The sequence below is a fragment of the Sceloporus undulatus genome, chromosome 6 (genome assembly GCF_019175285.1).
Source record: "Sceloporus undulatus isolate JIND9_A2432 ecotype Alabama chromosome 6, SceUnd_v1.1, whole genome shotgun sequence".
In the NCBI taxonomy this organism is placed as follows: Eukaryota; Metazoa; Chordata; class Lepidosauria; order Squamata; family Phrynosomatidae; genus Sceloporus; species Sceloporus undulatus.
This window is the reverse complement of record NC_056527.1, coordinates 169,096,513-169,112,540: the sequence shown is the minus strand read 5'-3', so window position 1 is coordinate 169,112,540 and position 16,028 is coordinate 169,096,513. Positions and strand designations below refer to the sequence as shown.

Below are 16,028 nucleotides of genomic sequence, written 5' to 3'. Positions count from 1 at the left end.
GCTTTGGTTAGGTTGGTTAGGGGCTGCTGGGACCTGCAGTCCCACAACATCTGGAGGGCCACACAATTCCTGAGGCCAACATTTGGGCCTTGGACAATTCACACACACACACACCAGCTGACTAAGATTAAAAACTCTTTTATTTTACAATTTTATAAAGCAGCTTTACATGAAGCACAAAGTTTTGTTCATTTGCTTTTCTTTTAATATTTATATATATATTTATATTCGTATGTATATATATATAAACATAATAGGGCTTTTCCCGCTGCAAAAAACCTTGTTTTGCCTTATAGAAAACTAACCTGTGCACATTGTGCTTAAACCACAAAGTCTGTACAGCTTTACAAAGGACTCTGCGCCTTTCGAAGCGCGTCCTGTAAACAATTTATTGCATATTTAACACATGGTGTCAGTCCCACATGTACAAGCGAAAAAGAGAGAGCAAGTAAATAATAACAACAAGAGGGATAATGACAACAATAATGTTCAAAGATAAAATAAAGACGTAATTGGTGGATGAAAAGCAGCAGCATTCGGTGAGCCTCGTAAGGACGGCGAGGGAAATAGCTGCGCGCCAAAGGTTGTGCTTGTCTGTTACTGGACTGCATCTCCCAACATGCACCTTGTTTCTTGTGAGAAAACATTTTGGCACCATGGCGCAAAAGAAAAAAAGGCTGAGCCAACAAGGGATCTCAAGGCCTAGCTCTCCAAATCCCAGCGTACCAGACTTCATGCTTTTGTATCGCTTCTGGCACCCAAAATACTCCCCATGACACGCACACACACACACAACCCACAATAATAAACTTTAATTTTGCTTTTTTGCTTTTTGCCCCTCGTCCACTTCCCTACACAAATAGGAAAAAGTTCAGCATGGAGACAGCCCATGCCCAAAGGCAGGAACCCAAACCTTCCCCTTCCCCATTGCATGAATTCTGCTTCCACTCCCCTCTTTTGGGATCCAAAACACAGTACGAAGTCAAATCTTCACCTGCAGTAACGCTAAGCCATGGTTTTCTCAAACCATCTTTGACATCTTTCCAACTCTTCGTGAACCTAGTGCCATATTGGTGCGGATATAGCGCTCCGAAAAAGGCAGGGAAAGGGGCACCCTGCATGGGAAGGCGAGTCCACGGCAAAGATTTGGAAAGATGGAAGGAGTTGTAAAAAGATGCTCAAAACCATCAGGGATGTCACGCCATGCCATAGACTCCGTACCAAAACACGACACAACTGAAATTCCCATTTCTCCCAAGATGATCCTCAAAGACACTAGCCTGAGAAATAGCTTTCTCCACCCTCCATCCGATTGCTGCTTCCAACCTGGAGCTACAATGGGCTACAATGCTGGACGATGGGTGACGATGTGAGCCCAGTCCCATGCAAGCAAACCAAGAGATGCTACAGTGGCTGACGGCACAATTCAAATACCTTTAAGTCTTCTTTGTCCCAACTGTTGCTCTCAGGCTAACCAACAAACCTTTGCACACCTGGGGTAGACAGGGGGCAACAACCCCAGAACCATCAAAGTCATTATTTAAATCTTTCCCAGCTGCAAGAGAAAGTTATGGCCGCATGGTTAAGGCACTAACAGATCACTAAAGCAGTATTTGCTTCCCAGGGATGTTTGCACAGAATCTGGATGGCCATGATGTGCAAAACAACTCATTCTGCACAATACACTTTGGCATCATGCATCCAAGGCTCAGATCTACCCCAATCTGTGGGCCATTCCAGACTGTTTTCACAGCACCCAAAGAAGGGACCTCAACAGCGTCAGAGATGGCTAACTCCCAAGGCCTGGCTCTCCCAAGATGTGAATCCATCCGACAATTATCTGAATTCACTCCACACCACTAACTTCCTCTCTGCAGGCTGCATACATATCTGACCCTCAAACCTCAATCTGCAAAATTTCACAAATCATACACAGCAAAAACAGACAACACACAGCCCTCCAAATGCAGTTAGGATCACTACTCCCAATGAATTCAACTATCAGGGATTTGGGGCATTGCACTTCAACAACATTTGGAGAGCAACGCCAATCCCTGACATACAGCACCTCCAAGAAGTGCATCTTTACATTATTCTGTAAGGGCACCGGTCCTTTCTTGCTTAGATTCATACCCAGATCTCTGGAAAAGAAGAACAAAGCAAGAAAGCAGGTGGGCTCCTTTGGGTGCAGTGAATAGTGCCCAGAATGCTTTTCCAAATTGCTAGCACCATGATTATTGTAAACCGGGAGTGTGGAAGTCGTAGCCCATAGGCTGCACAGGGCCACTGCCTCCACTTTTGGGGTACCTGAATCCATTCATTTTTTAAAAAACTGCTATGATTTGGGGGTAAAAATCTCAACCCAAACCCTCTGAAACGCATGCAGACAAATGCATCCTCTCTCTAACTTCCTGCTGAATACATTCATTTCCTTCCTTATGGTGACATGAAGTAATGGGATGCTACTTCCTACCACCATTTTGAAGGTGAAGCAGAGGAAAAGGAAGATATTTCGGTGCCTTTGGGGTGAGGTCGACCCATGGCTCATACACAGTTTCCCACCCTCATCTAAAACTGTTGTGCTCTTGTGTTAGCACCAACGTTTGGTTTTATATTTCTAGTGCCGAGAAGCAATTTAGTGTTTTCCCAGACTTGCGTAGAAACATGACATGGGGCGGGGGAAACAAATGCACATTTAACCAAAGAGAAGGATAAATAACTGGGAAAGATTTGGAAGCCTCCCAAGAGATGGCATCACACTCTGAAAAACAAATGTGTGTGATATAATTCTAACACCCTGAAAAGCTCAGGCGCTCAGGAGTTTCTAACATCCTTCCAGACTACTGATGGACTTTTGGTATCCTGTATGTACTACAATGTGAGAAGGAAAAGGGGAGAAAAGAAAATCCCCAGCAAGAGTTGCCCAATTTTGCTAGAAGGCATCTGAAGTGTGAGATGCAAAGCTCACAGAGTATATTAAAAAGGCCGACAACGTCTCTATGGACCTGGCTCACTTGGGAGGAGTCAGGCAATTTCCAAAAATACCTCTCAGTGGCAATTGTGTCTATAGGAATAGAAAGCCTTTCAGGCGCTCCTTTCCTGACCAAATCATTATCAAGATGTTTTTGTACAGACTGGGCTTCTCAAGCCATCAGCTTCTCAGCAGCAAGGAGCCAGGAAGACACTTGCAAAACAAAAGATATATATTTTTATAGCAGAAGAAATGGAGAGAAGAGTACAAGAAATTTGCAAAGGGTTGATGCTGGGGGCACTGGGGTCCCTCTCCAAGGCAACTCTCCTCCTGAGTCTCCAAGGATTTGTAACATAGCAGAAGACCCACTGAAATATTTGGGTTCATAGCAGAGCAGCCAAAGAGTGTTGTCACAGATTGAGCAAAGCCACTCGACCAGAGGAGAGGAACTGTACCGATATAAGGTTCTTGTGCAATGGTCGTATACCTGAACGGAAACCCTTAAGGGACTGCTACTAGTCCTTCGTGACCTGTCAATCTTTAGTGGGGTAGGAATGCTGAAGAGCCATTTCAGGGCGCTATGGGATTGGGAACGTACAAAGAAGCCCATGCTGTGGCTCTGGGTAGAGAGAAGATAAGACCCTCTGGAGAACCAACGTTTGGGAATCTCTGCCTTAGGACAATCAGCTCTGCATACTTGATCCATCTTGCCAAAATGAAAGACACTGCAAAAGCAAACTAAACAACAATCATTTGTAGATTCACAGTCTAGAGAAGAAAAAGTGCAAATGAAGGTGACCATTTTCCCTCCAATAATTTGCACTTAGTTTCTGCAAGTACCAAGGATGGAAAGTAGCCATTCCAAATCCTGCGAGGAACGGAAAAAGAGAACTCTTTCAATGAGAAATATCAAGGGGAAGAATAGGATGGGGGAAAAGGTGTTAGCAGAACTTAAAAACGTGAGACGGCAGAACCAGCTTCAGACAAGATGGCCCCATTTTTGTGCAGTCCTGCTTCCGGTTGTGCTTACAGAACGAAAATATCCCAATGGGCTGCAGATGTGATCCACCAGGCGCTTCCGGCACAAGCCACACTTTGGCAAGGAAAAACAGAAGCCACACAACAACACAGGTGTGTGTCTGCGTCTCTGCGTAGTCCTCCTCGCTATCCTCGCGGAGCCTTCGCAGAGATTCCTGGTGGAACATCAACCCCAAAAGCGTATCTTTAGAAAACGGTACATCTCTAAAGAAAACAAATCTCTGAAATAATGTCTCAATATACAGAATCTTTAACCAAACAGCTCTGAACTTCCCCACAAAAGGGGAAAATATATATTTAGAAAAACAGACAACCTTCACACTCTGGGTTACAAGTCGATAGGCTTCTGTCGTGGTAACACACAGTTGTAAAAATCTTGGATCAAAGGAATAGGAATTATATTTTTCTTTTCTTTCTTTTTTTAAAAGAGGTATATTCTAGCATTTCCCCCCAAATTCACTGGGAAACAAAAACAATTATGATTTCTGTAATTTTTTTTTTGGCCTTAAAAAACCCCATAAAATTAAAGGTTGTCTGAAGTACAAACATATTGTATAATGCACACAAATCATGATGGACCACTGTAAGTGAACTAAGCCTTGATTCGGTCCTTCTTGTTGGACGCCTGCTTAGAAATGGCGCCTCCAATGCTATATAGAAGGGCAGGGCAATGGCATGGGGGACCAAGGTGCCTTTTTCCACACACACCGAGCCCCAAATACCCCTCTTTCCTCTGCAGCCCCTCTCAAAATGGCAACACAGTGACATCAAGTCACTTTCTCCCACCATTTGGTGAGAGACAGTAGAGAAAAATAGAGATGTTTTGGAAGAGTAAAGAGTTCTGCTATGCTCACGGATTTAGGTAAAAAAACTGCCTGAAAATTGTGATTTTTCCTTTGAACGGGAGGGGACTGGACAGGTTTGGGGGACTGGTGAGGGCAGAGAAGTGGTGCCCGGGGCCACATACGGCCTGCCCTATGCCCACCTTGCTCTAAAGTATTCAACCACTGGAATGCAATTGTTTAAAAGGATGGGTTTTAAGGATCACTTTTTTCTTTTTTTGAAAACAAGTCTCTTTTATAAAAAGCACACAAGTACACACACACGCGCACGCACGCACAGAGTTTTCAGACACCACCACCACCTTTACAAAACAGCTGTGTCCGCTCCCAAGCACCACCACCGAGGGAGAAAAACCACCACCCTTTTTGGTTGACCAGCTCTGCTTGGCTCAGTTGTGCTTGGCCCGGCCGCCTCGCAGGTAGCTCTTCCACCTCTTGACAAACTCCTTGAAGATGGGACTCTCGTCGATGGTGCTGAGGAGCTGGAGCTGGTTGATGTGGGTGGTGTGGTAGTCCCAGCGGGCCAGGTTGGGCGCTGTCCCCAGCATGAAGTGCCTGAGGTCGTAGATGGTCCCTGAACCTGTGTCGTACAGCGGGAGCATGGCTTTCAGGGACTCCATGCCCCGGTCGTAGAGGAGCTTGGCTTCCCGGCCCAGCTTCTCGCCGGCCGTCTCCTTCAAGTCGTACAAGCCGATCAGGGAATACATGAACCCGTTCAGCACAAAGGAGCTGGGCGACGTCGGGTATTCCTCGTACCAGTCGTGTCTGTTCATGAAGACAGCCTTCACGCCGTGTTGCTCTGATGGGAGCTTGTAAGGTGCGGTCGCCCGCAAGGCTGCACCGAGGAAGGTGTGTTCTTTCGTCAACAGGTAAGCCCTGACCAAGGTGGAAATGGCCTGTCCTTGGGCCATGGCTGAGTACCAGCCTGGGTCCAAGGATTTAAAGCCTTCTCCCAGCTTCCGGGTCACCATGATGGGCCAGCCGCCCTTCTCATCCTGGTTCCTCACCAGCCAATCGCTGGCAGCGAAGAAAGCGGCCATATGAGCCGTGGTGGAAATAGTGATGTTGTCGATGAAGCCCTTGCCCTTCACCACCAACCTCACCACCTTCTTGGGCATGATTTTGGTCTGCTTGACCGCTTTCGTGTTGGAGAGACCGACCCCCTTCCTTAAGTCCGTCACCAGGTCTCGCGTGACTGTGCTCCAGCTAGTCCTGGGCCCGATGCCATAGGAAATATCCCTGTCCTTAAAAGAGATCAGTTGCGTGTTGGAGACGTAGTGCACGGTAAAGAGCTGGTTCTTCTCGGTCGTCTCCAGAACCACCGAAATGCTCCCGTTCGTTACGAACTTGAGATCAAAAGAAATAATGAAATCTTTTGCATTCCCCAGCTGTAGTGATGCTCCCTCAGAGCTTTCTGAAAGTAAGGAAAAGAAATGTGTAGATCTATTTAGAAGGGAAAACAAGGGATCTCTTTGCAAGAAACTAAAAGAGTAATAAGGATGTGTGTGCATCATGTTTACACAAAGCCCAAGCACAACCAAGCCATTCTGGACCGCTTCTGGTGCTTCCTGCGGCAAAGAAGTCTTCCCCTTGAAGCTACCAGAAGCAATGCACAACTCCAAACAAAGCTTCATTCCAGATTCAGAAAGGCAGAGGAGCATCTTTGGAGTTTTATTTCTGAGAAAACACTTGGGGCTGGGGTGGGGGGCGAAGTGACTGGCATCTCCACCTTCTAACTCTAGTCTAGGGCATGTTTTACCAGAGGCTCTCTAAAGGCTCTTCTTTGTGGGGAGAGATAGTGATTTGGAAATAAGTCATGATTTCAGCTTCTTTCTTATTTATATGCTACCCAGAAACACTGGACAAAACACTTCTCTCCCACCCCTCTTTTGGGGGTATTCTGTATGCTCCTCCACAAGGGTCCCAGGGACTGAAAATTATCCCCTTTCAGGATCCACACAGTCGCCCAATTTTGCTGTTAGACTCACTCCATGAGTCAGAGCATGAGAGGACACTAGGGAGAAGGCTGACCCATAGCTTCATGAAGCAAACAAAGACCGAGATTCCACACTGGGGTTTCATATTGTAAACTTCTATGTGTCGAGTTACACATTACAGTCAGCCCTCCATACTCATGGATTCAAGTATCCACAGCTTGAAAATATTTTAAAAATATATAAATTTCAAAAAGCAAAATTTGATGTTGCCATTTTTATATAAGGGACACCATTTTTAATACCCCACTGTAGCTAACGGTATTTGAGCTTCCATGGATTTTGGTATCTACGGGAGGGGTGTGTGTTAAGGAACCAAACCTCACCATATACTGAGCTCTCTGTAATTATGCAATCCTTGTTTCAAATGACAATGTTCCACAACTGCAACCAAACCCTAAATGTGCATGCCCACCCATGCCTAATGTGCGCTGGTGGGCAATGTGCATTTACCCCCAACACAACTCTGCTTCTGCAACCTTAACTTGGATGTGGATGTTCCACGTCAGACAAAAATGTCCAATTACTTTGGAAGGGGAATTTTTATGCATGTGTAACGGGATTCTGACCAAAGATGTTTGAAGGGCAACTTGGCTCTGCCTTGCCTTCAAGCACACCTAAATCCACTCTGCACACTGGCAGATCTTAGCTCAGTCCTGGAAGATTACTCTGCCATCAATAAAAGGGCATGAGGAACAAGAGCGGAGAGCTCCATCAACAGCTCTTTCCTCGATGTTGTGCCTCCTACAAAGAGAAGGGAGTCTTTTACAGCTTTCACCTTAGAGACCCCCAGCCTAAGGCGCTGGATGAAATTACTTCGTTGTCTTTTAAAGTAATGGACTCATTAATTCTAATGGCTATCGATTAGTTGGGGGAAATACATTATGCCCCTATTAATGAGGCTGTCTTCATTCAGAGCGGGGGCAGTGGGGGCGGGAGAGAAAATGTTGCTTATAATCATTAATTTTGCTGGGAGGGAAGATCCTCTCCTTTCATCATGAAACAAAATGCATCTTTATAATGTATACATTTGTTGTTGTTGTGTGCCTTCAAGTTGTTCTCAACTTATAGCAATGCTGTAGCAAACCTATCATGGGGCTTTCTTGGCAAGATTTGTTCAGAGCAGGTTTGCCGGGCCTTCCTTGTGCCCCACTACTAGCTAAAATTTTAACCAGTGTAGATCACAGACCCGGGATGGGAATGGATGAGTCCCACTTTTGGAGTCTCTGAAGCACCCAGGGTCTCTGGAGCAAGACCTGAGCCCTATACACTTCCTCCCTTCCTTCCCCAACACACCTGGGACGACAAACTGTTTGACGTTTGTGAATCTGGATTTGTCAGACAGTGTTGTGACGGAGCAGCCCTTCGGGACGGTCCAGTCCCCCGGCCGGCTGCTTTGGTCCCGCTCCTCAGCCGTCTCGTACATCACGATATTCGGAGGCTTCTCGGTCAGGTTCTTGCTGTAATGGCTGAGTCCATACTGGGCAATCTGGATGGGGTAGAAATAGCCTTGGGGTCCCCACTGGGTAGACAGCGGCACACCTGTCGAAAGAGGGAGAAAGATGGAACATGAACGGTTCGCACATTGAGAGAGAAACCTGTGGACTCCATTTCAAAGATGTTACTCCATCAAAGGCTTTGTGTGGATCATGCCCTTCCCTCCATGTACACAATGTCTGGCTTGCAATCCAGTTATGTCTCAACTGAGGACAATGAAGACTACTGAAGCCAAATTAAGCAAAAGACTGTTGTGTGTTATCAGACATTTATGAGATCAGTCTGTCCCTCACAGTCCGCGACGGATGTGCCTGACTGAAGAGAAAATGAACGAGGGACCTATTTAGGCACTATGTATTATACTTTCAAATGCTAAAAGCCACACCGGTTATTAATGAAGAATGAGCTCAACGAAGAGGCAGAGGACTCAGGAATCTGAAAGGCAAAGTCTGGTGCACAAGGTTTGCATGCAGCTGTTAATTTAGAAAGATGGGCGCATAATTGAATTCTCCAGGTCCCAGGACATTCAAGGAACACATTGCGGGACTAAGCAAGGAGATAGCCTGAAATGAACTCCTTTATGCCTTGATGGCAGGAGAAGATATTCAGGAACAAACCGATTGCAATGGAGGAAGCTAGCTCACCCATGGCGATTAAGACATCTCCACTCAGGCAACCAAGATGGGGAATAAATGTTGTTTTTCTATTGAAAATCAGCATGGGGTGTGTGTAAGAAGTGGAGGCAGATGGAGGGGACAGAGACAGACACAGGAAAGGTCACCATGGCATAGAGCACGGCTGTCCAAACTGGTGGTCTTGTGTTGGTCCATAAACTATGGGCCATTTCCAGTATGTTTGCAGAAAAGAAAGGAATAGTTGTAATCAATGTGGACAAATTTAGTGCTGATTCTAGGTTCACTGGGTGGGAAAAAAACCCAACAGTCCCCCACATCAGACAACCTAAGAAGCACTGGTATAGAAGTTTTGAGTGTTGAACAAGGACTGTGCAAGATAAGCATTCAAATCCCCATTCAGCTACTGAGAGTCACACTCTCTCAGCCTTAGGTGGTGATAGCAAAACTCCTGAGGAAATCTGGCCAAGAAAATCCTAGGATGGAGAGCCATTGTGGTGCAGAAGTTGCTCTAGAAGAGGACTTCAGGAGACCAGCCATAGAAACCCAATGGGTGACCTTCCACTCAGCAGCAAAGCCAAGGCAATGGGGGCAAACCTCCATTCCATAAATCTTGTCAAGGAAATGCTGTGACAGGGTTGCCATCAGTTGGAACGGACTCGAAAGCACAAAATAACACAACACAAAAGTGCCTACTGACGGGTAACAGGGTACACAGGCAAGGATGCTGCAAAAGGAGGTCTCTGCAGCATCCCCCTTTGGAAATGATTTGCGCTATTCGCAAAATTACTAAGCACAAGTTAGGCTTTTATCCAGTAGCAATGCCCTCAGGACTGGCAAATAATAAGGATGATTTGTTTTTATGGAAAACGTTAATACAAAGGCTGACAGCTGCAACCCTCGGCGGCAGCATATAAAGGGAAGCACTGAGTGGAGCTGGATCTTTAAAGCATGAGACCCGCTAATCAGAGGGGCATTGTGGCAAAAAGCATGGACTCAGCTGGGGAACGGAGAAAGAAAACCCAAATCTCAATTCAGAGCAAACTGCCAACAGTCTGATTCTTGGTGAGGAGGAGTTTCGCTTTATTTGGGAACCCACATAAGGATGGAGCCATCTGTTTTTATTCAGACTGTAAGAGGGACTGATATCGAGTTATTTTTATTCCTTCCTTTTGAGAATGTAACAATGGGGCCAGAAGCTTGGGCTTTAAAGGGCCTTCTCTTTAAAATGGTTCACAGGTTGAGTCTCCCTTATCTGGAATTCCAAAATCTGAAATACTCCAAAGTCACCCACCCGGGAGGATTGAGAAAGCAACACCTTTCCTTTCCGATGGTTCAGTGAACACAAACTTTGTTTCATGCACAATTTAAAATATTGTGTATGAAATTGCCTTTAGGGTATATGTATAAGGTGTGTATGAAATAAAAATGATTTTCTACACTGGCCCAGTGTCCCAAGAGGATTTGGGTGACCTAAGTGGCCCGTGGTGTGGCTGCTTATTTTGTAACCCCTTCAGAGACAGAAGCTGCTGCCAGACTGCAGAATTAATGCACTTTGACACCACATTAACTGCAATGACTCAATGCTATGGAATACTAGGATTTGTATTTTGTTGTGGCACCAGAGTTCACTGACAGAGAAGGCTAAATAGCTCTCTAAACTACAAATCCCAGGATTCCATTGCATTGAGCCATGGCAGTTAAAGCGGCGTCAAACTACACTACTGTATATACTCATGTCTAAGTCTAGAAATTTGGGTTAAAAACTTGACCCAAAAACCTGAGTCCACTTATCCATGGGTCAATGTAAGTACTGTATCTTAACTCTTATTTAAAAGAAGGAACCAGCCCCTGGTTGTCCTGAAAGCACTGTCCCCCTCCATCCAGCTTCAAAAGTAAGTACAAAGAGTTATGTCTGCTGGAATTTTGTAAGTTCTTTGACATTGTTTTGTCTTGCCTCATCCTTTAAATCCTTTGCTATGTGCCCCTAAATTTTACCCTCAACTTATTCACGGATCATAGCAAAATCCATAATTTTGGCCCCAAAATTTACCCTTGACTTATAGTCAAGTATATATGGTAATTCTAAAGTGCAAATGCAGCCTTATTGGGAAATGTTTTCATTATTTAATTTCATTTCTATGGCACCTTTCTCCCAGAAAGGGACCAAGGTGGTCCAGGAATCAGTGTAACCAAAGCAGGCCTGAGCAGGAAATTAAAAACGCGGGGACGAAACAGACTGAAGGGTGGAGAGGTACCTTCGATGCCGCTAATGCACTTCACCCGGTCGCGGACCTCCACGTTGTACCCCTCGAAGGACATGAAGACCCCGTCTGGGTGGTAGGGGGATCTTTGTGTGTAGACCTTGGAGTAGCTGTGGGAGAACTCGAAGCGGTCGTAGCCGTCGTACTGGGCAATCTTCCCGTAGACCTCAAAGTACTTCTCCACCCAGGAGAAGGGCAGGAAGACCTCGCCACCCTCCCGCCGGCCCTTGATGGTGTGTTCATCATTGATCAGGCAGTCAATCTCTTCGTACTTGAGCCCCAGGAACTTGTTCCCGTGGAAGCCCCCCACCACCGGCGGGGCCTTCTGCTGCTCCTGGGGAGAAGCCTCCTCGCTCTGCTGCTTGGCCGGGGCAGGGGCATCGCCGTGGTTGCTCTCCGAGGCGGCCGCCCACTTTTCTGGCCCCTCGGCCCGGAAGCTGCTGATGGGGCCGCGCAGGAAGGGCCCCGCTTGGCTGCTGGAGCACCGGTTCCACAACAGCACCGTCACCAAGGCAAAGAGGACGCAGATGACGATCAGGGTCTTGTAGTTGATCCGAGCCGCCAAGCAACGCATATTCACATCGTACCTAAAAACAAACACAAACCTGTTCAATACGCTAGAAATGATGAAGATGGTAGGACTCTGGGAACTGAATATTTTTAACAAAACGTTATTACAATTGGACCTCCATGTTCACAGATTCACTATTCACAGATTCAACCAGCCACAACTTGAAAATATTCCACAAAGGTATACATTCCAAAAAGCAAATATTGATTTTGACATTTTATATAAAGGAAACCATTTTATTACATCATTGTAATACAGATTTTGGTATCCACGGAATATACCATGCAGATAACCCCAGCAGATACCAAGGACCCACTGTATAAATCAAATACTAAGAATAGCAATCGCAAGTACACTTCCATCCCACTCATCAATGAACTAGCCCTCCCTAATGTGTAAGCCAATCACCCCCAACAAGCTGGAGACTCAGTTTACCAACCTACGAAAAATATTGTTGTTGTTGTTGTTGTTGTTGTTGGGAGCCAGAGTGGTATAGTGGTTTGATTCCCAGCTTGGCTATGAAACCCGCTGGGTGACATTGGGCAAGTCACACTCTCTCAGCCTCGGGGAAATGGAAGGGCAAACCTCCTCTGAACAAATCTAGCGAACAAAATCCCATGATAGGGTCGCCATAAGTCAGAAATGACTTGAAGACACACATCATCATCATCAACAACAACATTATTACTATAATTAATATTCAGAGACCTAGCCATGCCAGTCTGGAATATCAGTTTGCAAAAGGATCTTGTAGCATCTTTGAGACTAACTATGCAACAGAAGTGGTAGCATAAGCTTCTATTGACTTGGTCTGCTTTCCCAAATGCATGGAGTAAACTGGTGCCCAAACTTGAAGTTAGAGGAAAATGCTACCTTCACTTACATTTCATTACATCTCCTTAATAAACAATATTTGTTAAAAATCAGAAATGGTGTCCCCTTCAAATACAGTACTAGATTCTGACGCATGCGCCTTCCAATGCTTTCAACAGTTAAATACAGACTTTTTTTGTGTGTGTAAACAATTCAGTTTCTCTTTTTGGCCTTGCTCTTACTCAAAAGAGCTTTTTCTAATTAAAATGTAAGGTAACAGAACTTTTTATGGTCCGAAACTTGCCAATTCCATTCTGAAAGCAATTTATTTCAATATATAATAAAACCATCTAAGTTTGGCAACACAGTGCACCAAGGTTTCCGAAACATTCTTCAGTATGCAAGGGAAAAGGAAGGGTATTAAAAGAAGAAAAATTAAATCTGGAAAGCCAATTATGAGGCAGCTGCCCTATTAATTACATCGGTTCAGCCAAGAAGTGGCATGAATTATAGTTGCTCTTGCATACCTTCTGCTGAGACGGCCAAAATCATTCTAATTCCACAGGCTTTGCTGGCCAAGTTGTTCCACACTTTTGTGTGTGTGTGTGTGTGTGTGTGTGTGTGTGTGTGAAGAGATGAAATGATTCCCCCTTTGAAAATGTTTCAAAGCCCATTCAGACAAGGCACAAGACAGCCTTGCTATATTTATATAGCGTGTGCTTTTTTAAAAAAAATAAAATTGCTGGCATAAAAGCTGCTCATTCTGACAGGTGTCAATGGCTGCAATGTTGTAAATTCCCCCCGAAGGTAGCAATGGGGCTCTGTGCTGTTATGCATTTTGCACAGAGAGAACATGGCATCCTTGTGGCTGGGAGAATGCAAAATAGAAGATGCATTCAATATGGCACTAGGACTGCCAGACTGAAAAATGGAGAGGGCCCCCGTACCTTTAGCGGTTGTATAGAATAAGAAATTGCAGCTAAATGGTTGCATGATAGGCAACCTCTGCTGACATTTCCTCTTCTATACAAACATGGTCAGGAATTCTGGGATCTGAAGTCCAAAATATCTGGAGGACTAAAGTGTGGGAACTACTGGACTAGAGGATCCTGGCTCATAGCTGCATCAGCTCTTCCATTTGCAACCTGAAAGGGTTCTTACCCGAGATAGGTCCATTTCCAGTAGATCAGGGACAAATGAGTCAATGAGATAAAAGACAAATGGGACAAAAGAGGATCTTTTTTTTGCATCTAAACTTCTGATGGTGTCAGCAGGTGAGAAGACGTGACCTGGGTAGGGAAGGGGAGCGAAAATCTACCCGGTTAGTCTGTTATCAGGAGGCTAAATGCCCAAACCACCCAAGAGGAGTGTTTCAAGTCTTTTCCCCATCTTAATCCAGAATGAAAGGCCAACGTTTCTCATTTCTCCAGGCACTTCATGCAATCTTCTTTTGGAGGCATGAAGAAGACGAGGGAAAAACGAAAGAAGCCAGCCTTTAAATGTAAAGAGCAGGATTTCTGCTACACCGAGATAAGGCCCATGTTTACTTTCAAAATCTACGCCAGGCTAATCTGGCTTTAAAATGAACGCAGAGGCCACCAAAGCAGGGAACTGGCAAAGGAGAGGCTGGTGGAAGCTGCCTTTTAGAGGCAACCCTCTGCCCAAAAGGAGGGAATACTTTTGAGATGAATTCATTCATCCGCTTTTCTCGTCCTCCCAGCACTTGTTCTGCTTTTCCCCAGATGCATTCCCCATGCATTTGGAACATGCATTTATGATTAAAAAAACTGAGATGGCTGAATGGAGAAAGAGCAAAATGGACTCCCTTTAACCATGCAAACATTGGGGGATCTCTTACACAGATAGGAAGAATGGGGCAGGCGCAGTCCCTTCCCCAAAGACCTACAACCTATTTTAATCACATATGTGTCATCATCACATTCCTCATTTGCAAACCAAGTTCAGAACCAAGTCCAATGTGGGCAACATTGGTAGGGACTCATCTCTGGGGCCAAATACTAGGCAATCCTATCAGGCCCAAATCTATGTTGGCTACAGTAAGCTAGAGCAGATCTATTGCGTAAGTGGACTTGACTTGTAAGTGTCGACTCAACATTCAACAACCCCAAAAACAAAACAACCCAAACCCTATGATTGCAGAGTGATGTTATTTCAAGTAAGGCAGCCTCAGAGGATGGCAATGTGGAATTATATCCTCATCCAGGGAACAAGTCCAACATCATCAGCTCAGCTCTCGGAGTATTTTGACACTCTGATTTTCACATCTGCAAAGAAAGGACCTGCAACCCTCCTACCTGACATGCCACTTTGGATAATTGGAGCAAAACCCTCCCATAATAGCATGAACTTCGATCAATGATAGTAAGTGATGGAAGCCAAAACTGGACAGGAAAGGAGGGTCATATAGAGAAGGTAAGATTATGCACTACTGGCTTTCCTTCCGCTTTCATGCCATTAGACTCCCCAAATAGAATCCATCTCTTCCCCGCTGACACTGGATTTGAATGCAAATGTCCAATTAATGGCTTATTTACAATTAATCTGCCTTTTCATCTTTCTCCAGCAAGCATTTTAATGCTTCTCGACTAAAATGAAACCCCAGGGCAGAATTCAAACAATAGCTTCTGTTTCTTTGTGTGACAAAAAAACATATACATAGAATACTGTTCAGAAGAACAGAACTCAGATAATTGAATCTACACAGAGGAATTCTATGCCGGATGACTATTCAGAACAGACTTAATATTTAATGACTGCTGTTAGCCATATTCCCTCTGTCTAGCATTTGAAAGAAGCAGTCTTACCTTTTCAGAAAAACTGCGAGAACACTTAGGAATATTTCTGTGGTTTCCTAACTGCAACCGGGAGCAAAACGTCCTTCTAGAACTGAATATAATAGCAAAAACATCAAGGCATTTCTATCTAATATGAAACATTTGTCTTCACAGAAGACATACTGAATTTCACAAGGCTATCTATCTCTTAAAGTGTACGTTCCTCAACAAGGAATTTATTCAGCCTCTTTCCTACATTTCGGCACGAAAGGTCTCTGGCAGAAATATTAGGGTCTGGGGCATGTGAATTCCTGATCCCTGATAGGTTACCTATTCTGGCTTGAAGTATATTTAAATCTATATTATTACTAGATGGCTTTGACTACCCCCAGACACCCAGAGAGCAACCCCAGAGGAACAGGTGGCCTTACTCTTAAAAACTGAAGGTGAAAATTGTAAACAGCCACAGCTGGAAATTCATATTTGTGGCCAAAACGCACACCCAGAAAGCAAAACTGGGCAAACCAACTGCTATTGCAGTCCAGTTCTGTTGACAAAGTGATGGGGGCCTCTGTCCAAATACAGCCATGTAATGCTCAGACTTGAAATCA

At 44.9% G+C, this 16,028-nt stretch overlaps 1 protein-coding gene across 7 annotated transcripts in view; it reads right to left on the bottom strand.

The window, feature by feature from the left end:
- Window positions 1-122: 122 nt before the first annotated feature.
- Window positions 123-16,028, bottom strand: part of GLCE (glucuronic acid epimerase) — a 46,332-nt gene continuing 30,426 nt past the window's right edge. For 4 of the 7 annotated variants that reach the window (XM_042472654.1, XM_042472653.1, XM_042472657.1 and 1 more), the window contains 3 exons: window positions 11,233-11,825; window positions 8,142-8,387; window positions 123-6,265 (listed from right to left, as the gene is read on the bottom strand). In XM_042472654.1, the coding sequence (XP_042328588.1) occupies window positions 5,241-6,265; window positions 8,142-8,387; window positions 11,233-11,812 (1,851 nt within the window). In that variant the 5' untranslated portion in view covers window positions 11,813-11,825 and the 3' untranslated portion in view covers window positions 123-5,240. Of the gene's footprint in view, window positions 6,266-8,141; window positions 8,388-11,232; window positions 11,826-13,783; window positions 15,051-15,447; window positions 15,530-16,028 lie in introns of those variants that run through there. The other 3 variants (XR_006104489.1, XM_042472658.1, XM_042472652.1) reach the window with 3 other exon arrangements.